The sequence below is a fragment of the Salminus brasiliensis genome, chromosome 24 (genome assembly GCF_030463535.1).
Source record: "Salminus brasiliensis chromosome 24, fSalBra1.hap2, whole genome shotgun sequence".
Classification (NCBI taxonomy): Eukaryota; Metazoa; Chordata; class Actinopteri; order Characiformes; family Bryconidae; genus Salminus; species Salminus brasiliensis.
The window spans coordinates 23,909,796-23,932,980 of record NC_132901.1 but is presented as its reverse complement, the minus strand read 5'-3'; the positions used below and the strand labels follow the sequence as shown (position 1 = coordinate 23,932,980).

Below are 23,185 nucleotides of genomic sequence, written 5' to 3'. Positions count from 1 at the left end.
TGATGTATTTTTTATGTGTCATGATTCCTTGAATAGTTCTATAAAGGTGAAATCATTGTGAGGCCAGAAATGTAACGATTAATTCAATACTTTCAGAAAAACATTAGAACTGCATGTAATCACTGTGAGGTCAGAAGTGTAGCAATTCACTGAATGGTTTAATAAAGAATCATAATTAAATCGAATCAATGTTAGATTAGGAATTTAGTGATTCATTGAATGGTTTCATAAAGAATCATACTGAAGTAAAATCACTGTAATGTCAGACGTTTCAGGATTTAATAGATTCATATCAAATCATAAGTGAATCAATTCACTGTAAGCAGAACATCACCGATACATTGAGTCGTTTCATAGGAATCATGATCATTGTGCGGCCAGAAATGTAATGATTCATTTAAAACTTTCAAAAAAAATTATAACTGCATGTAATCACTGTGAGCTCAGAAGTGTAGCAATTCACTGAATGGTTTACTAAATCAATATGAGATTAGGAATTTAGTGATTCATTGACTGATTTCATAAAGAATCATAATTGAATCAAATCATTGTAATGTCAGACTTTTCTGGTATCATTTAACAGATTTAACAAATCATAATTGAATCAAATTACTGTAAGGGCAGCATTTTACTGATACATTTAATAGGTTCATAAGGAATCACAATCAAATGTAATCATTGTGAAATATAGTGATTCATCAAACTGAATCACTATGAGGTGAATGTTTTCTTAAATGATCTTTTAGTTTCTTTTGATGTTCAAATTAAGACTTTTCATCCACATCCTGTATATAAACAAGTGTTAATAATCTCTCACTGAGATTTCTGATCTGAAACACACAACAGTATCACTTTCACAATCATATAATGATACGAATCACATTTTCTAGCTCTGTAATGAGGCAAACATTCCAGACATTTCTGATATAAGGTTTTACCACATTAGAAGATCAGACCCCGCTGCCTGTAAATTGGTTTTGCGCTTATCACCAGTGATTGCTACCAATGTTGGTCCGTTTTCTACTAATCCATTTTCATTGGATGATTTGACACAGTAGTTTTTCTACAAATCAAAAGTAACAAAATATTGCTACTCTCTCTAAAATTGAAGTTACTGGAGTCATGACTCAGCCGGCTGATTTGAAACAAGGTTGGCATGTTTTTTATTTGCTTGAACTTGTAGTATTTGAATGAAGCCTAGTCGAACTGCCAATATTTGCTTTTCATGTGGAAAGTGTACAAAGCCCTCAAGGAGGTCAAGGCGTCAGAGCAGCTCCAAGAACTGTGTAATGCAGTAGGTCTTAACTGCGGGCCTACTTCCAGGATTTTGAGACTGGTTACGTATGCTCTGATATTCTTGTGTACACTGCAGATGTTGTAGTTAATTCAAAATGCTGCTTTATTCTTCTCAGATGATCTCTTCCTCAATGTGACTGTGACCTTTTTCATTAGCAGTGGTCCAAATGTAATAACAAATTGGCATCTAATCATCAGAATTCATCCAATTTCTTATTTTCCATTAGCAGTGATCCAAGTACCTTGATGATGACAGATAACATGGTGCAGCCAAAAACGCTTTATGAGGCTGAAGGCTGTTTTTGATTGTTTGTCATACTTTTGTTCATCAAAAAAAACATTAACACCTGTCAGGTGACAGAAGCCACTGAAGGGTAAATAATCCATGTAACAGAGTTTGTACCCAGTGTGCTTTCTGCAGATGGTTGACTTGGTGGTTCATAGATCTGGTCACTGTGAAAGAAAACACAGATAACCCCATCACCTCAGTAACCTTAATGCACCTGACATGCCTTCGCTAAATGTTTCACCTATTCAACCAAAGCAAACTGATTCTTATTGGCTTTAAACCATCGCTTAAATCTGACTGACTTGTTTAGGACGTTACTCTCTAAAATGGAATATAGTGGATTGTTTGCTTTGACAGTATTCTTCCTGTGGTTTTTGGATGGAAGGGAAGGGAGCAGCCCAAGCAACTAAACAAAATGACAGTAAATAGAACATGCACTTATGTTTTGGCAGAAATAAAAACATAAATGTTGAGTTATTTTTTATGTAATCCTATTCTAATTTAATCAGGATAAAAATGTAAGATTTCAAGAGACACTGAATCACTTCATAAAAAAAAATAGTTTGAATTATTTGCTAGAAAGTATCTTGATCCATTGAAAAAAAAGTCATAATTGTGAGATCAGAAATTTCCTCATTCATTGTAGAGTCTCCTAAAGAATCATAATTGAATCAAATCTCTGTAAGATCAGACATTTAACCATTCATTGTAGAGTCTCCTAAAGAATCATAATTGAATCCACCCTTCATTAAAGAATCATAATTGAATCAATTCATTGTGAGATCAGAAATGTCACCAATCATTAAAGAGTTTTTTAAAGAATCATAACTGAATCACATCAGATCAGAAATTTCACAATTCATTGAATTATTTGCTAACTGGATGTTTCTTACCCCTCTTTCTTCAGGCCACTTTCCCAACAAGGCCATGCCTTCTGCAGGCACGCTACCCTGGGTGCAGGGCATTATTTGCAACGCCAACAACCCTTGCTTCCGCTACCCCACCCCTGGAGAGACGCCTGGTGTCGTGGGCAACTTCAACGACTCAATGTAAGCCCTCTATATCTGTGCCTTGATCGAATGCATCTTGCTTTGTTTTGCTTTGTCCCGTCCAGTTAAAATGAGGCCTTTTAAATGAAGCGGTCACTCTGCCTCCCACCGGACACACAGCTTATAATCAGTACAGTTCAGTCCGCCCTTTACGTCAGTACAGTGCCCAATTTCCAGCAAAAATCACAAACACGGAATGGGGATGGAAGCAGTGAAGTAAACACATGGAAAGTTCTGCAGAAAGCAAATGACCTTAATGAGGCAGCACAGTAGATTTGAGTTTATGTAACCGTAACTGAATATTAACTGTCTGCGTATTTCTTACAGAATCTCACGGCTGTTTGTTGATGCCAAGAAAATCCTTTTGTACAGCCAAAATGACAAGAGCTTTGAAGGGTACAAGGGACTTGTCAGGGCCCTGAGGAAATTGCAAAGGAACACCGCAGGTATGCCCATGGTTTCCTATCATCACATGCTTCGGCTTATGGGAATGCTTTTCTGTGGAAGACCACTGCAGGCCTATGCTATCTTGTGTAAACCTGCTACTGTTTACTGGGTTCTGTTCATCATTTGGAGTTTCCGAAAGAGAGTACTTAACATTGTGTAGGATGTGGTGGACGATATGACAGTGTGTTAAAATTATCATGATAAATTACACAATGCAAAGCAGTTTCCTGAGCAGGCACTGTCAGCACTTCTCTAGGACTCTGAACAAAGACTTAGTTGAGTTCTTGTTATACAGCAACCACTAATGTCACACTTATGAAGACTAATGGTACAGTTTCTCAGTGTCCAGCATGTTAGCAAGCCTGTCAACAAACCTCAGTAAACTTAAAACTACTTCTTATTATGTGTCATGACCTTCACATATTGCAGCGTTACATTTTCTACCATACCGTAGACCCACCCCTTCCTCTCCCCTCACTAGCTCTAATGCATTATCAGTCAGTGCCCTGCCTTGAGCAGCAGCAGATATCTTGCTTGTCTGGTACATGGGGTTAATTAAAGGGAAACATGTGGGGCCCACACCCTCTCAAAGCTGGGAGCCTGGCGCTGTATCAGTCTGTGCTGTCTGAAGAAACCAGGGGTATTTGCGTAGCTGTCTGTTTCCTGCCTCACTTCCTGGTTGCGTGCAAACGCTCTTGTGAATATGCTGAGCAGGTCCGGATCTGATCTATGTGCGTTGAGCAAGATTTAGGACTTGTACATTAGTACATTACTTTATCCATTGAATTTGTGCTTAGAACCGCATGCATTTACACTTTATTACAGTAATCACCTTAAAATCAGGACAGGAAGGTGTTAACATTAGTGAACAAGGGCAGAAGCTTGTATGTAAACATATGTGACATCAGTGTGCTTTCACTAGTGTCCGCAGGCTGGGGTTAAATGAGTGCAATGCCATCCTGACTAGACGGTCCTACTGAAAGCTGAGCTATGCTGAGTTGTAAACGTGTACACATAGCCAGTAGGCACACAGCAACTAGCTCTTGCATTCACACGCTACGAGTTGACTCTGTACACACTGCTATTTCTCACATTCTTGCTTTTGTTTCTGTTTGAAAGACCCTCAAGGTCATTTAAAGAACATGGTGGTGTCTGGTACAATGCACAGATCCATAAACACAGTTCAGCTGACAGAGTTTTCAATGCTGACAAGGTTCCAACAGCCATTTATGTCATGTAACAGCCTGTGGCCCGTCTGCAGGCCGAAAGTGTTATTACAAACCTTTATTACCAGAGAATAGCCCCATCCGTTTGTATAGAAGTCCCTGTAGTTACTGAGTAATACACTGTAGTGTGTAATAAGCTATTTCTGTGTTAACGGGTTAATGGGAGCAATTTAAGGTAGAACAGTTCATTGCCTTCAGGTCTTGTCGTGTCTTGTCTGTCTTATTGTCCTTTTTATTATTTTTGTTATTTGGACATGTTTGATTTATTAACTGTATGCTTATGACAGCAGTACGCTCAAACACCCACATCTAATCAAATTTATTCAAACACATGCCAAACACCCCCCCACACACATGTACACACCATTTGCCATCTGAATGCCCTTTTTGTCCCTCTTCTGGTCTGGCACAGGTTAACAAATTTCCTGCTCCCCTTTCTTTGGGCTGATCTACATAGGCTGCCTCTTCCTCTTTCAGTTCCCTTGAGGCAAATCCAAAAAACCCGGTGACCCCTCCGGTCCATTGCAAAATTTCTATTCATGCCAGATCAGGCTCTGCGCAGCAGGATGCTGCCTGTCATTTGCCATTACCTTGCCGCTAGCCTGATTTTACTGGACAGCATTGTTTTGGGTACATCAGACACTTTTAAATGTGCTTCATTACTTACAGGCTCTCCGCATTCAGCTTTTGCACAAGTGGCTTGGCGTTTAGGCTGAATATTGTGGTTCTGAGACTGGTTCTACTCTTCCTAACTCAATGTAATGTGTAATAAAGCATGTTTTCTACCTGGTGCTGACACTAATCTTAATTAATGGTCCCAGAGTGAGTGTTGTATGCTCATGAGTCTTGCCTCACAAAGCTTACAACACCTAGATGCCTTCAATATCCAGGGACTTAGCCAACACGCCCGCGAGGGCCAGCATACAGTTAAGCATTTCCCCTTCATTCCAGTGGGATTTCTGCCGGAGATCTCTTTTTTTCCCCCGCTGAGGTCTCTATGAGGCTACTTAAAGGAAAACCCTGGTATTTCTTAGCCATTTCTGTTGCAGCCACAGTACCAAATCTAATCAGTTACCACGTATGGTAGTTTTCGCATGTTTCCCAGACCTGAGATAAGAGCGGAAAACCGGTAGCAATGACCGTATACTACAAATGTGGCAGTATCATACAGAAATGCTGTGCTGAAGTTTCAGTGCATACCATTCACACCCCAGAACTACAACACATACACTATATGCCCGAAAGTTTGTGGACACTATTCTAATGAATGCACTTAGCTACTTTAAGTTGCACCCATTGCTGAGACAGATGTGCGAATGCACACACACACACACACACACACACACACACACACAGCTTGTTTAGTCCCTGTAGAGAAGCACTGCCAATAGAATAGGACTCTCTGTAACACATAAGCACAAACCTATTGGCACCATGCTGCCTAATGCCAGGCCAGGCGTGGGCAAGAGGGGTATAAAGCCCCCCCATCATTGAGCTGTGGAGCTTCATCCAGTACTTTTGGGATGAGTTGGGGAGTTAGGGATGAGGTAGGGTGGTAATCATCCAACATCCTAACCACACTAATGCTCTTGTTGCTGAATTCAATCAAATCCTCACAGCAATGCTCAGTCCATTTTGAATTCTGTGTTATAATAATGTCAAAAAACTAACAGATACGTTTACAACCAAAGCATCACCCTTTTAGCCTATAGCAGTTTAGCCCCGCCCATTCACTCTGAAGTCATAAGCAGTGTTTCTTCCAGAGCTTCTTTTTGAATATGGCTCTATACACAGCAGCCAACCAGAAAAGAGGTTATTTACATATATATGCCATATATAAGGCACAGTGACACAAACAGCCTGTTTAATTCCAAAAGTTAAATTGAGGTTGAAAATGAACAAGTAAAAATAATTACTGTATTTCTCTTTTTTTGGACATTAAACCATAAAATCTCACAAATGGACCCTTACTTTAAAAAAATAAGGCTCAACAAAATGTAGAATATGGGTTCTTTCATCATGACAGGCAGTTCAATATTTGTTTTCCTGGAAAACATGCATGTTTTTAGATCTTCTAACTAAGCAAATGTAATATGAGCTCTTTCCTGAGTGCAAGGTGTTAATAATGCACAAAGGGGAATGACCGACAGTAACCCCAGAGAGCTGCAGGCTGACTCAATCCGGTTTACACTGACTCTGCTGGAATGTTCTGACACACTGAACAGAAAGAGCTCTGTTAACAGAGGCTCTCTCTCCCTCTCTCTCTCTCTCTCTGTTTCTGTTTCCCTTATTATGCTGTCATATCATATAATATCATATTTTGCATTTTTGCTTCATACTCTGTCATGTGTGGGCAGTTGTACTTGTTTGACTGCTGACTTGTATGATGCAGATCTGTGTTTCTATATTAGCTCATTTATTTCTGTGGAGTGCTGATGTGGATGTGGATGTGTGATTTGCTCTCCGTACATCTCTGTAGAGAGTAAAATAGTTAATAGAAATATTGTGCTTTATCGTGCATGTATTACTTAAGTAAACGTTCCTAGACTAGGCCCCTATCTACACGTATCAGGCTCATTACAGAAACAGAGGCCTCCCATCCACACAGAAACACTCTCCATTTCTGACAAATATATCAGTTAAGCCCATCACTGTCTATCGCATTAGTAAAAGACCCATTATTCTGATGAGAAATATAATAATCATAGCTCTTCATACAATAATAATGACTTGGGAAATAATTGGGTGTGTCGAACAGACTCTGTGACAGACCTAATATGAGCAATTATGTTATAAATGACAGAAAATCTGCATTTTCTTAAGTAAAAACCTTATCATTTTCTTTTAATGGCTCCCAAAGTGGCTTGATATTACCATTGCATAACCGTAAGGCAGTAGATGAATAGATAGATGCCATGTGAGGGTTTCTCTTTTAAACCTCAGTATTGTTATTGTGTATTTTGGCTTGCAGCTTTCAAGCTGAAGGATTTTCTCCGCGACAATGAAACCTTGTCTCGGTTCCTGGAGCAGAACGCTACCCTGAGCAAACATGCGGTGCAGCAAATAGTGGACGCTGACATCAACCTGGAGAAGGTAAGAACAGGCTCATTAAATATGAGTGCAGAGAAGCACAATCCAAGAATAACTGGTGCCTGCCTCAGAAACATTATCTTAGCTCTGAACTATGCCCTGTTTGCTATTTCCGTGCTATCTTTAGCACTTGCCCAGCCATGCCCCCCCCACCCCCTTCATTTTAGGCTCTCAAAATATCTGACACAGGGGATCTCTATAGTTCGCTATAGTGATATAAATGTCATCCCGTCAAATCTCCACTGATGGACACTGATGTTATGTAAGAGGCCTTATGGACTGATGCAGAGAAATAGCTTGATTTACATGAGAACATCATTTAAACATGATCAGATATATTATATTAACACCGTTTCTTGTTTGTTTTTAATAATTGTGGTTATATAATATGTTTTATTCATGTGCAAATGAGCAAAACCCCTCCTCTGCCTGCTTTTATACATACGTGACCTTGTTATTGAGCACAAGGGCAAAAGGGGCCGGGTGTAAAGTGGCAGACAATGCGGATAACGCATCATCAACCCAGCTGCCACGAGACCACTACAGTCCGCAGATGCTCACGTGAGGGGAGGGGGCGGGAGGGGAGCTGAAAAGAGGGGAGGGAGGGAGTCACATGACTGACTGCCAGCATATGCAGAGCTGGAGGAGAACCCTGAGAGAGGTGGACCATATCCATATCATGACACAGCTGTTTGAGATTTGCTGCACGGCTGCAGGATTTTCTTCTGTGCTTCAACAACCATCATTATATCACTGGATCTGTCCTATTCTGTATGAAAAGGAGCTGAAATCTTTAACACTATTGCTTCTTATAAACATATTGGCTTAAAGAGCCCATATCAGCGAATGCAACACACATATTTCACATATATAAATCTGGAGTTATTAATATTAGCGATCCAATGTAGGATATGGTACGGTAATAATATCTAGAATATATTATGTGTATGTCATCATAGTATAGACTGATAAAGCCTTATGACAAATGAGGCCTATTCTTTACACCACTGCATAATGCTTAATAATGCTAAAACTCCAGTTACATTTGTATTGAAATAATAAATGATATATGTAAATTATTAATGTATGTAATTTCATATCCATTCATAATGTTAATATCTGCTATATATATATATATATATATATATATATATATATATATATATATATATATATATATATCAGGGGAAAGAGACATCTGTCGGTAGCTTTTTGCTCATAATATCTGATAAAGAACTTCTTAAGGCCATCAAGCAGCTGCAAAATAACCCCCGTCACCCCAGGAAGTAGACGAGCCAGTACAGAATGTCCTTGTCTATTGAGAAAAGGTACTTTATGATAGCCAGATTAAAAAAAAACCAAAACATCTGATCTTATACAGAACCTTCCTTTAATGTTGTCCTGCACCTCATGGTAGAGACGTGTATAGATATGTGTACAATGTGTGTGAGCTGTCCAAGAAACCCAGTGTACTTATAATAGTTTCTTGTTCAGTATTAGAAGATTATGAAACCACAGGAACTCGTTCAGGTCCAAACCTTTGTCCCTTTTAAGCCCCATTGACTAAAGAATGGCCACTTTGTGAAGGAGCTTTCATCCCACAGCCTCACAGCTTTCATCTCGTTTGGCCTTGTTCAGGCTCCATCTACCATATCTGTAGCGTACAATCAATTACCACAGGCTACAATTCCCTGCAGTTAGAAAAGAACAGGAAAGCCATTGACCTGAAAGATGTTTAGAATAGAAACCAGTGGGCAGGTGCTGATACAGCAGTACAGATAAGGTCAAAAAACACTGGAGTACTCCTTTAAGAGGTCATTTATTATTAGTTACTGAATAGGGGAAGTCAGTCTGTAGTCCTTCTATGGCCTCAATGTCTGAAATTCTCTACCTGGAAATAAGAGAGTAATGAATACTTCTTAGAAATTGTATAATTTCATAGTTAATACTGTATTTAAATAGGATTAGTGCCTTTTTAACTTACAATTAACGCTTTGAAAAATGAAAATTATTATTTTTTTGTTATTTAACCTAAGATATCCTTGTGATTTGTGTTTTGTGTGATTTTTTTATTCCTCTATAGCACTTAACATTTAAATATATACAGAAAAAAAAGATAATATATTTATATTTATTTAATTTATAAATTAAAAATATATATAAATATATATTATTCTATGTATTATCTGTTTTAATGTTTAGGTATATATGTTTATATGATACATCTATCTTTACTGAAAACTGTTAACTTCTCTGGCTTTTAGGTGTTGATTAAAGGTTTCGGAGTGCATCTGAGAGACCTCTGCAACACGACATCACTGGAGGACTTTGTGACCATCGCTGACCGCAACGTGTCCCAGCTGACCCAGGGCATCATCTGCCAGGCCTCCACAGACTGGCTCAACAGTGCAGAGAGCCACTTTCTGTCCAACCTTGACTTTCTAAAGCCCATAAGGGTAAGACCATTATAGCTCTACAAACTACAGTTAGAGTGAATTGCACATTGAAGTAACAAAACAACAGTGTCCCTTCATTAATGTGTATTTAGCTGCCTTTAAAATGTAGATGCTGACCTTTATTATTCAGACGTATTCAAATGGGTATGTGTGTGATGATGAAGCAGTGCTTCTGAGACAGCAGGACTGGGACACTTTGTCTCTTGCTAATCAGACTTGCTATTTTGGACGGCGCAATTAGCTCTGTTCACAAAAGGCTGCAAGTAGCCTGAATCCGCAGATCTCTTATATTCTTGTGTGGTCTATAATTGAATGGACACCTTATTTTTTCATGGTCAGTGTTTTGAGAACGTCCTCACAAATTTCAGATGTCTTTCAGCCAGCTAAATCATGTACGCTTTCCTAGACGCTCCATTGATTTGGCCTTATCACAATCAGTTCTCGCGGACAAAGTAGTTTCGTGACCATTTTATCCATAAGGGCAGCTGGACTGAAGGAAGTCTGGGTGCCTTCCAAATGGACCTCTACAAAGGACACTTTGTACAGTCAACGATTACGAGAAAAGCTTGCATCAAACAAATTACCACAAAGCGGGACAAGTGTATTTTTGTCCCTTGTGAAATGAACTTTCTCCAAGTTCAATGGAAAGAACTTTGGAGCCACATAATGAACCCTCGAATACAGTGTGTACATGTAAACCTTATGAAAAGTCGAGACAATTGGGTCAGCGACGATGAATGCATGTCTCTGTGGGAATCGGACAGCGGTGGCCACGGTCCAAGCCCATCGGCATATTGAAGCCGTTGTCCGGCGTCTATGCTAACTCATGTAGCGCTGAATGTTGCCTTTGTCTTCTCAAACTAATCAGAACTCAAGATGCTGATGTGAAAGACCAGCCACAATATTAACCTATTTACTTATGTAAGCAGAACCGAACAAAGACTTAGCTGTTGGCGTCTTTTCAGTACCAGATCCTATAGTGTAATGGGTCTGCGTGACCAAGCGAGAGCTAAGATGCTAACTCATTGTCTGATTGTTGTTATGTGCTGATATTAATATATGTCTTTGTGAGTTAACATCTTAGCATTTACTTATTCAAGCGTGCAAATCCATACATTACTATCAGCACATAATAACAGTCAGTCAGTTAGTGTAAGTGAATGCTAAGATGCTAACTTACTGTTGTAATGTGCCCATATTAAGACACACACTATATAGACAAAAGTATTGGGACACCGGCTAATGCAATGCATCTTCTGAAATCAAGGGTATTTAAAAAATCCTGCTTTTGTTGGAGTAACTGTCTCTACTGTGCAAGGAAAGCTTTCTACTTTATTTTGAAGGAACATTGCTGTATAGATTTGTTTGCATTCAGGATGCAGGATGTTGGATGATCACCTCCCGACCTCATCATTCCCATCTCCCAAACCCAACCCTTAACAATATTATATTCCCTAAGCACCATTCATCATTTCAGAGGACACATGCAATGCTGGGGGGCTTTATACCACTCTAGCCCACGCTTGGCATTAGGCATGGAGTAAATAGGTCAATGCTCATCTGCTCCAGAGAGTCCTAATTTATTGGCAGTACTCTTCTAGATATGCATGTGTATGCATTTGCACATCTGTGCCAGCAAAGGTTGCAGCTTAAAGAAGCTGAATGTATTCATTAAAAAGGCTGTCCACAAACATTGGGACATATAGTGTACATTTGCATGCATGGCTTGGTAGTTGTCTATGAATCCGTGGTTTTGTAATCAAGGATCAGGCAATTTAACCAAATATGTTTTTTTATCCTCTACTTTTGCCTTGCAGAAAGACGTCAAGTCTGACCCCAAAGTTGTCCAGGATGTGTCCATGGCAACAGATAAGCTGCTGGAGAGCCTTGGAGCACTGACTGTGGAGGTGAGTGGCCCCCTAAAATATTCCTTCGCCTGTATTGGCTGCAGAACTGGTTGCCAAAAGCAAGGCGATAAAGTTTCCACCACACATCCAGAACTTTATTTTGCACGATCCTTTAATTTCAGAATAGTGTCTTCTAATATGACCTTCATTAAACGACATAACATTGACTCTGATCCAACAAACAGAAAGTCAAACTCCTGCCCGTCAGACAATTAAAAGATGTAGCTGATCTGCACTTATTTGTCTTAAGAGTTTCCGCTCCTGGGAACAGTAGAGAGGGCTTGAAATTTGAGCTGGGCCAGAGGCTGGAGTCTACCGCTGCTCGGTCACCCGGGGCCGTTTGGCGGCTGTCAGGCATTTTGTACCCAGAGTTTGGACACCAGAGTCAATCCAGGCAGCTGTAAGTAATTTTACAGAGCCAGCTCCCTTTCTCAAAAGCTGGCAGAGCCTGCTGTTCCTGTGTGAGTCAGGCGAAACAGCTGAGTTAGCTAACACAAGGCAACTTTGTGTCAACCGTTGGGACAAGTTACAATTTTATTTTTCTTGTACTGTAAGTCACTGGAAGAGCGATATGTCCAGACATCTTCAGAAAACCATTAATGTGATAAATTGAGTTTTCTGAAGATTGTCTGCACTTGCAGGATGTTGAACAGCGACACAAATCATATAAAAGACCCGTTTTAGAGGTCCTCTAATTATGTTACTGGGTCATTTTTGCAGTGCATACACTGCATACACTACAAGAACAAGGGAGGATGGATGGATAGCTGGATGTATGAAGGGATGGAGAGATAAATAGATGGATGGATGGATGGATGGATAGATATGGATGGATGGATGGATAGATAGATAGATAGATAGATAGATAGATAGATAGATAGATATGAATGGATAGATGGATGGATGGATGGATGGATAGACAGATAGATAGATAGATAGATGCATGGATGGATGGATGGATGAATAGATAGATAGATAGATAGATAGATAGATAAATAGATAGATGGATAGATATATGGATGGATGGATGGATGGATGGATGGATAGATGGATAGACAGATAAATAGATGGATGGATGGGTGGATGGATGGATGGATAGATAGATGGATGGATGGATGGATAGACAGATAGATCTGCAGCTATCTGCATTATAACAGTTATCTATTTGTATATCATTTAAATGTAAACATTATCATCATTATGATTAATGTAGTGTTTTGTGGAAATGTCTTCAGCTCTTGTGATTCTTGCAGCATTGCCTGGTAGTTCTGCATTATTTGTAAGAGGCTCTTTGCTGGAGCCTCTTAAAGAGGTGGTGGTTTAATTCTTTGTTTGATGGCACTAAGAGAGATAAATGCTTAGTAAGTCACTAATGTAATCAGTCGTTAGCAGGTAACTGAAACAGAAACAAAGCGAGCTCCAGAGCAGCCCTAACCCGCAATGGCTTCTCTTTGTTCTCGGCTAACAGCGAGCAGCTGTGACTAGCGCTCGCTGAACTCTAGTAACCCCTGCAGAAAACAGAAGTGCCGAAGTTACTTTAGGTCATTCCTCACTCCTCGAGTGCCTCAGCCTTGTTTGTGCTGCCGTGTTCGCCTACAGGGCGGCTTCTGTGTCCTCCTCAAGATGAGACAAACAAGACGGTGGCAGTGTTAAACAATAGCCTTTCGCCTGCTGCTTGTGGTTAGAGTGCAGGATAGAGGAGGAGAGGATGCTTGAGGAGGCTCGTAAAGAATGATTCAGAGCACGTGAATTCTGGCAGAGATGACTGTGAAAGACTCCAGCAGTGGGATTTTTTCAGGCGTCATTACTCAGAAGACCTTTATTAGGACAAAACGTACCCCATACTTTTAAAGAGTCAGAGGATGAGCTAAGCGGAAAGAACTGTTTTACTGATTACTGGATATTACTGAACACACAGAGCAGCAGACACCCAAAGATGTGTGTTACTGAGTCTCACCTCATGATTTATAGCTACATGAATGGATGGATGGTTGGATAGATAGAGGGATAGATAGAGAGATTGACGGATGGATGGACAGGGAGATGGATGGATAGTTGGATGGATGGATGGATAGATTGGCAGACGGATGGATAGGTAGAGAAATAAATTCATAGATGGACAGACGGATGGATGAATGGATAGATAGATGATAGGTGAATGGAAAGCTAGATGGATGATGAGATGGATAGATGGTTGGATGGATAGATGGATGGATGGATGGATGGATGAATAAATAGAGAGCTAAATAGACGGCCGATGGTGGATGGATAGATAGATGGACAGACAGATGAATGGATAGATTGAGAGATTGACAGATGGATAGACAGGGAGATAGATGGATGGACAGGGAGATAGATGGATAGTTGGATGGATGGATGGATGGATGGATAGGTCGAGAAATAAATGCATAGATGGACAGACGGATGAATGGATAGATAGATAGATAATAGGTGAATGGAAAGCTAGATGGACGATGAGATGGCTAGATGGATAATTGGATGAATAAATAGAGAGCTAAAAAGACAACCGATGGGGGATGGATAGATAGATGGATGGATGGATGGATGGATAGATAGAGAGATTGATGGATGGATGGACAGAGAGATGGATGGATAATTGGATGGATGGATGGATGAAAGGATAGATGGATGGATAGGTAGAGAAATAAATACATAGATGGACAGATGGATGGATAGATGGATAGATAGATGATAGGTGAATGGAAAGCCAGACGAATGATGAGATGACCGATGGTGGATGGATAGATAGATGGCAGACAGCTGGAGGGATGGAGAGATTAATGGATAGATGGACAGACAGGTAGATGGATGGATAGATGGATGGATGGATGGATGAGTGGATAGTTAGAGAGGTGGATGGATAGATGGACAGATAGCTGGATGGATGGATAGAAGAATGGACGGATGGATGGAGGGGTAGATAATAGATCAATAATGAGGAAATTGCACTTTTCAGTAATATTCCTTTTCAATGTTCTTGGAAAGAGAAGGTGCACAAACACGACATCATTCTGAACTCAACATTGAAAATAATCATGACTCTCTGTAGCTTTCAGAGGACTGGACGTTCTTTGCTGATATCATTTTGTATTTTGCCTGAGATTCAAAATAAGCCTTTTGTTTGCTGTAGGAGGAAGCTGCGCAGTTCCCTTATTTGCAGCTTGACCGACAGTTACCTCGCCAGTCTGTTTATTTCTCGTGTTGTTCCGTGACTGAGAAGGTGCACTGTACGCTACAAATGACGGTACACTATTTGATCTCTCGAGTGGCTTCATAGATCAGCCGTGAAAAGGCATGTTGATTCTCTGGTGGATCGCTGCAGCTTTTCCTCAGTGGAATGACCTGTAGTAACCTCGCCTTTCAGCACCAGCAGATATACAGTGTCAGTGGAGCACACAGATGCAACCTACGCTGCTTTTTCACATGGAGAGTGACACTTTAGCCCACGGTGAAGAGGTGTCGCTTGAGAACTGGGCTAATTAGCATCTTTTGTCCTTTTTCGGCAGAAGCCTCCTGCCAGCGCCACAAGCCGAATGACCGGCAGTAACCCCACCGCATTGTTCACGCAGACGCGCTCCAGCATGTCTTAACAGCTCTCTCTTCACGCTGTTGCTGGGCAATCAGCACACCAGCTCAGCTCCACAAGCCCGGGATTACTCCAAACCTTTAGAAGTCGAGTGCTGTGGCTGTGATTTTGACGTAATTAGGATACTTACTTAATTACAGAGTAGGTTACTTAACAAGTTACAGTCCGTATCAGGTGTTTTGATGTCAAGCAAAGCAAAGACAAACACATGGAAAGGATGAACACAGGGTGAACGGAAAGGGTGAACACACACACATCACTATTAATATTTATATATAAAATCCATTAATGATAAAGTACCTCCTTAAAAATAAGCACTCGACTAAGAGTTCTTTGAGCGAGCCAGTCTACTTCTGTAAACCGTCTATGGCATAAATGGCATCACACAAACAACCCTTTGTAGCACCTTTATATGTAAGAGTAATTCTGCCTCTTTCTGACCCAATTCTGTTATCCTGCCTCTCAAATTGCAAAGCACTATTTGTACATATACACAATCCATTACAATTGCAGGGACGCCAACCCCCTTAAAGAAATAGCTAAATCTAATATCAGATGGACATGATTAATTACCATATGCAGTCGATCAGCCGAGATATGTTGTATATCTGACGTGTGCTTCTTTAGTTATGGAATGGGAGATGCTAGGCACCAGTCTCATCCACGCAAATATGATTTATTTGCTTCAAAAATCTACAGAAAAGATTTGGAAACATATCTTTTTTTTATGATTTAGTAAAATGGCATTGACAGACCTTAGTTAAATATTTAGCTCATGCATAAATGACATGTACTCAACTATTCTGCCCTCCTTTCTCCTATTATCACTATTTGCTTACTCGCAGCATAGCTTTTTTAATTGATTATTTTTTTTTATATAGGCAATGGTTTGATACAGAATTTATATAACCATTTTATTGCTTACATATGTTCCTCACTTGGTTATTTTCTATTTCATAAAACCTTGTCTTGAAAGGTGTCTTAAAGAACCTCACAAATGGTTCTGTGTAGCCCTAAAATGTTTTCTTATGAAATTCTTATGATATTTATTATGATATTTAACAAATAACTGTTCAGATCTTGTTATTTTTCTTTCCAAAAAAAAAAACCTCATTAAACTGAAAGAACTTAAAAATACTATATTTGAGAATAACACTAAACCCCAAACTCAGGTGTTCAAACCACATATGAGCCAAAGAAGTATTATTATGTGCTTTTAGCAGGAGTTTGGGCAATAAAACGGTCATTATTTAGACCAAGAAAGACTCTCTGAAGATCATAAAGCTTAGTTTAATACAGTAAACTATAGTCAAAGCATTGGCAAATAGCTGTTTTACGGTCGCAAAACCTTTGAAGGTGTGTTTATTTTCACCTAATAAAAGAAGTAACAGTGAAAACCGTGCCACTATTCCAACTGCTACTAGTTGGAAAACCTCAGAAGAGGCTTTGAGAGGCCGTGTGTTTTCTTTTCATCACAGTGGCGTTCCTCACAGCACGTTTGCAGCTTTAAACAACAAATAAAGTTATAAGACTGTTTCCAACAGAACAAGATTTCTTGCTCTCTGTTCGGCCTGCTTGAAGCGTAGTCACCATCAACAACACCCTGCCGCTGATAATGAAAACACTTCCAACTAATTGCACCTCGTGACGGTTGCCAGAAGTCTTGTCGCATCTGCCTTTTGGAAACCACACAGACTTGTTGGACCTGAACACAATGTCAGATTGTCTCTAGATCACTCTGCAATATGTGCAATTCACAGCCTCAAGCTTGTTTTGGTTCAGACCCCCTGTAATTGCATAATGAAATGACACGGCGGTGAGTTAACTATCTGGAATGATTTGTGTGTCCACCCGGCTCTGCGACTCCGACTCAACCTTCTGTCCTCATCCACCCCCTACAGTAAAGAGGAGGAATGTAATAAACATGCCTTCGTCACTTATCTGCATGTCCGCACATGTTCTCACTGTGAGAATCAAAATCGGCAAACGGTTCTTGGACACCGTGGACGTCGGAAATCTCAGAAATCTGGTTCTAATTTTGCATTCCTGTTTCTGTTGTTGGAAGGGCAGTCAGTTCAAGCCTCTTGATTTATTAAGGGACTTGACCTGAATGAATGATGAGGTCATTCTTTGTAGCTATTGCCCGGAAGTGCAACAGAGTTGGCTTCTGAATTTAACCCATCCATGGCAGTGAACAAGCACCTGGTGCAAGGACAGCCACCTCAGCACCCAGGGAGCAATTGGGAATTTGCCTTGCTTAAGGGCACCCCAGCCAGAAAAGTTGAGCAGGAAGGAAGAGCTGTTCCTTCCCTTCCCCTCTATACCCCAACTTTAAGGTAAAGGTGCACGTATTTGTCACTGTACTATACTACAGCGAAATGTGTCCACTAGTGAACTAGTACACACACACCCAGTTGGGCAGCCAACTCCAGCACCCGGGGCCTTGCTCAAGGGCCCAACAGTGGCAATTTGCCAAGTCCGGGAATCGAACCCACAATCCTGTTATTGATAGCCCGGCGTTCTAAACGCTGAGCCGCCGGGGATCAAACCAGCAACCTGCCGGGCTCGTATACGTATGTTAGTTAGCTCGTACGTATGCTAACATGCGTGAGGTAACGTATCTCGTGTACTCTGTCCTCCTTTCAGCTGGCGAGTATGAAGAGCTGGCGGGACATGCGCAATGAGATCCTGTACCTGACGGGAAACGTCACCCGCTCGCCCAACCACATGTACCAGGCCGTGTCGCGCATCGTCTGCGGCCATCCGGAGGGAGGCGGCCTCAAGATCAAATCCCTCAACTGGTACGAGGACAACAACTACAAGGCCCTGTTCGGCAACCACAACGACAACGAGAGCGAGCCCATGTCTGTCTACGATAACACGTCCAGTGAGTGCTCCCTCTAATCCAGTTCTCCCTTACTGTCAGTCTGCCTGGTTGACATGGTTCCTTAGGGAACCAAAAGTGGTTCTTATTCGGCATTCCCCGAAGAACCCATTGAAACACCATGATTTCTAAGAGTGTTCAGAAGTTCTCAATCGTTGATTTCTTTACTTTCTTGTCTTTTCAGCTCCCTACTGTAACAACATGATGAAGAGCCTGGAGTCCAGTCCAATCTCTCGTATGATCTGGAGGGCTTTGAAGCCTCTGCTGATGGGGAAGATCCTGTACACACCCGACACTCCAGCCACGCAGAGGATCATCCATGAGGTGCGCACAGCCTCAGCTTTACTGGTAGTTAGTGGTGGAAAATATGATGATAACTCTGTAGTCATCATGGGTGTCGTCGTCAGACCTATCTCCAGAAGGTTTTTCAGCGATGTGAAGAACCTAAGAAGCATTTAAGATGGTTCAGATGGTTCCTGAGTTTTCATGATTCTATAGAGTCATTGTTTTTAGTAAAGAACCAATGAGGAACCCGTGATGAGTGTACTATGATGGTGTAGTTTTGTCATATCACCCACCCTGGCTATCTCAGAGGAGCATGTGATTGTGGACTATTGATTTCCCATTCCCATTTCCTCTCAATCTCTCTCTTTCTCACTCACCTTCCGTCTGTCTGTGCCTGTCTCTTTCTCTCTCAGGTCAATAAGACATTTCAGCAGCTGGGTGTACTAAGGGACCTCGGGGGGATGTGGGAGGAGATGAGACCGAAAGTGTGGAGCTTTATGGAGAACAGTGAGGAAATGGACCTTGTCAGAGTGAGTTTCACTTCACACACACACACACACACATACAGAGACACACACTTCACTCCTTTGTCTTCTCTCAGACTGAGTTAGTAAGAATCCCCCCCTTCAAGAATGATGAAGCATTACTCCAATATGAACTCCACAGTGCCACCATGTGTCCTGTGACAGCACTGCAGAATAACCTCGTTGCCCGAGCTCACATGCTCCTCAACGTGTTGGGCTGTGCGATGATTCGGCTGGGTGTTTTTTTGGACCTCATTGATAGTCTCCTCAAGTGCCGCAAGGACACGGGATATTCTGGGCGTTCACAAAAAGAGGCTGTACAAATTAGATGATTTATGACTTAAAGAGATGCTGTTGTGCTGTTTACTCATTTGTGACATGATGATATTGGACCATAATGGATGCCATTGTTTTCAGCAGAGGATCGTCATCTACAATGGCAGCATGTTGTGCAGTCGTTCATTCTAACATGTTTATTTAAAGAACATTAGTGCTGTCCTCATGGTAAATGGTTTAACACGTTAAAGAGCTCATCACACACATCATTACTACTTAGAATTGTTATTATGGTATTTACTCTCAAAAGGCTCTCAAAGCATCTATATTATGAGCAAACAAAAAGTCCTTGCCTTTTACTTTTTTACATAATGTGAGTCTGGCATAGTTCTTTACATAATGTCAACATTTTTATAATGAATCGACCAATAGAAATGCTCCAAAATTACTTTTTACATTGACTCTACTGTAATGTTGCCAATTCAGAAAGTTTAGAATGTAATGATATATGGAAGTCAAGTTGCAAAACATCCACTTTTAATCATTGGTTTTGTGACACAATAATGGAAACACTAACCTTTATCCGCCTATTCCGAGTATGATACAGGGCAGCCAATCAAAACAAAGTTTAAATACATATGTCTGAAATAACTGAATTTTGTGAGGATTAACATGCCTGAAACATTGCCCCTTCTTCTCATAATCTGTCATCTATCAATCACGTTTACCCAGCCCAGTACCACCCCGTCACTTCCCTTTAACTCTGCCATATCCCCCAGTCCCAGCTCCACTTATCAGAGGAGGATCTGGCCTTCTACCACAAAGCAGAAGCCACCCGAACTCCTGCCCAAAGTTCTTAGACCCCCCCCCCTTACAGGCTCCTCCCATATTATCATATGCTGGTGGCAAGGCCCAAACTGTATCTTAATCTGTTTAGTTAAATGATTGCCCTGTTAGTCATAGCACAAATTACCCCTAGTCCATTACCCACACCTGCTTAAGACTAAGCTGTAAACTGATTGGAAGTTGTCTTCTCTTTGCAGACTCTGCTCCAGAATAATGCCAGCGCCCGCTTCCTCAACACCAAGCTGATGGGAACGGATTGGACAGTGGAGGACATTTCCAGCTTTTTGACTAAAGTCTCAGAAGACACACGCCCGCCTGGGTCAGCCTACACCTGGAGAGAGGTGTTCAACGAGACAGACCAGGCCATCCAAACCATCTCACGCTTCATGGAGGTACACACACACACACACACAAACTGCTCAGCACTAAAACAGACCAGGTGTGTCCAGGTGTGTCCAGGTGTATTTTAAAGCAAGGTATTACATTACTGTTAAATACTGTGTAAATCATGGCAATGTAGGAAAGCTAGGTCCCCTGTTATAATAATTCTCTAATAACCATGTTATTACACATTAATAATTCAGGCACCAACAGTGTAACTACTGGTGATGTGGTCACTGTTACAGATGAATTACAACAATACAGCTTATGTAATTACATGTGTATCAACTGTAATTGATATAAGTGTAATTACAAGATCCATATTCTCTCTTATATGTGGTTAAACATACACACACATATATATATATATAGTAAATCTGTAACATGGTGACTCCTGTTAGTTACTAAGAGGCACTTGTGTAATTACATAAGTCAAAACTGATGTTCTTACATGTGTAATTACTTAAACAGTAATACTCTAATCCATCTGTGAGAGTGAAGACAGCACCAGTAGTCACATTATGTTATTGTATGGGCTGATATTGGGGAATTACGCAGTTTTTAGAGGCCCCTAATACAGTGTAAGCATCTCTCATCTCATCTCAACAGGAATGTGAATGTCCTTTTAGAGTGCCCCACTCGTACAGGGTCTGTGAGCTCAAGTGCTTTCAGATAACCTAAAGTAATTTGTGTCACTGTAAGGCGAAACATGCCAGTGTGTTATGTTTCTGGGTCAGTGAGTCAAAATTTAAACCACACACTGTGTAGTGCTGCGAAAGTTGCCCTATCAAGTTACAGCTACAGATCAATCATGCTGGCTTTTTGTTAACAAGCCAAGTGGCCTACTTTAGAAACTCTGCCATCAGGTTACATATAAACATATGAACAGTACTGCAGTCAAAGCTTTAGGTAATGCTTGACGGAGGATCGTGTGAAACTCCACAGGAAGCTCTAGATTATACAACTTCTAAATCTAACACTTGTTGCTTATTCATTTTCTCTGAAGTGTGTAAACCTGGATAAGTTGGAGCCGGTGGCCAATGAGGAGCGTCTGGTGAATAAATCCATGCGTCTGTTGAATGACCGCAAGTTCTGGGCCGGAATCGTGTTTCCGGACATGAAGGCCAACTCCTCTGAGCTTCCGCCCAACGTCAACTACAAGATCCGCATGGACATTGACAATGTGGAGCGCACCAATAAGATCAAGGATGGGTAGGCTGATGCTGCTGCTTCTTTTAGATGAACAGATGGACAGATCCCTATCACTGCTGTTTATTATATGTTCATATTTGCCATTTTCAGTTTTTCACATAATTTGAGTCTGACAGTTGTTCTTTACATTATGTCAGAATTTCATGACGAACGGACCAATAGAAATGCTCCAGAATGACTTGAAATAAAATCTTTTTGCATTGGCTTCCATTGAAAGTTATGAAGGATTTTACCTTCTCCAGTAAAGTCGACATTTTGGAAACACAAGGAATACAATATTTTTTCCTGGCAGTGAGGATATATATGAAAGCCAAGTTGCAAAACAGCCCGCTTTAATCATTTTATTCATTTAATCACACTTACCTATATCTGCTTATCCCGAGTACAAAACTGGGCAGCCAGAATTTTGGGAGGAGAGACATGCCCGAAGCCCCTCCTCCTCAAAATCTGTCGTCAATCAATCAAATTTTCTTAACACAGTACCACCCAGTCACTTCCCTTTGACTTTGCCATATCTCTAAGTCCAAGCTCCACTTATCAGAGGAGAGTCTGGCCTTTATTTTTTGTCTTTGCGTGCAGTAAACTGATTAGCCATAACATTAATACCACTATCTACAGCTTTTGTCTATAAAATGACGTACTGTGTATTGGTAAATGTTGTTTCTATATCCTAAAATATAAGCAGAATATATAGGATAGTGATGTATTGACAAACTAAGCAATGTTTACCTCAATAAGATTCCACTTTATAGACGAGTTCTGCTACCAAAGAAAAGATTTGGGTTTAAATGAGATGTCTTGGTTTGTGCTCTCAGATACTGGGACCCAGGTCCTCGTGCTGACCCATTTGAGGATCTGCGCTACATCTGGGGCGGCTTCTCTTATCTGCAGGATGTGATTGAACATGGAATCATCCGAGCCCTAACAGGCAGCAAGGAGAAAACAGGAGTCTACATCCAGCAGATGCCATACCCATGCTACGTTGATGACATGTAAGAGATGTTACAGTTTTTATATACATGTAAATCTACTTGCATTACATGTATTATAATTAACAACACTATGAGACCACCTCAGATCTTTAGCTGTACCGTTAACCTGCCTGCCACTGTCACCCGCCCCCTGCTGTAGATTCCTGCGTGTGATGAGCCGCTCAATGCCTCTGTTCATGACACTGGCCTGGATGTACTCTGTGGCCATCATCATAAAAGGCGTGGTTTACGAGAAGGAGGCTCGTCTGAAGGAAACCATGAGGATTATGGGCCTGGATAATGGAATCTTATGGCTGAGCTGGTTCATCAGCAGCCTGATCCCTCTGCTCATCAGCGCCGCCCTGCTGGTCCTCATTCTCAAGGTATGTGCCCCTCCTCAGGCATGAACATTGTGTGAACCTTCTCCTGTAAAGAACTT

The 23,185-nt window shown here is 40.9% G+C and overlaps 1 protein-coding gene across 2 annotated transcripts in view; it reads left to right on the top strand.

Annotated features, from left to right (window-relative positions):
* abca1a (ATP-binding cassette, sub-family A (ABC1), member 1A) overlaps window positions 1-23,185 on the top strand; it is a 46,999-nt gene that overhangs the window by 7,647 nt on the left and 16,167 nt on the right. For both annotated transcript variants that reach the window (XM_072670284.1, XM_072670283.1), the window contains exons 4-15: window positions 2,493-2,634; window positions 2,962-3,080; window positions 7,279-7,400; window positions 9,662-9,853; window positions 11,671-11,760; window positions 18,014-18,254; window positions 18,436-18,575; window positions 18,950-19,066; window positions 20,380-20,574; window positions 21,570-21,775; window positions 22,591-22,767; window positions 22,907-23,129. In XM_072670284.1, the coding sequence (XP_072526385.1) occupies window positions 2,493-2,634; window positions 2,962-3,080; window positions 7,279-7,400; window positions 9,662-9,853; window positions 11,671-11,760; window positions 18,014-18,254; window positions 18,436-18,575; window positions 18,950-19,066; window positions 20,380-20,574; window positions 21,570-21,775; window positions 22,591-22,767; window positions 22,907-23,129 (1,964 nt within the window). The remainder of the gene's footprint in view (window positions 1-2,492; window positions 2,635-2,961; window positions 3,081-7,278; window positions 7,401-9,661; window positions 9,854-11,670; window positions 11,761-18,013; window positions 18,255-18,435; window positions 18,576-18,949; window positions 19,067-20,379; window positions 20,575-21,569; window positions 21,776-22,590; window positions 22,768-22,906; window positions 23,130-23,185) is intronic.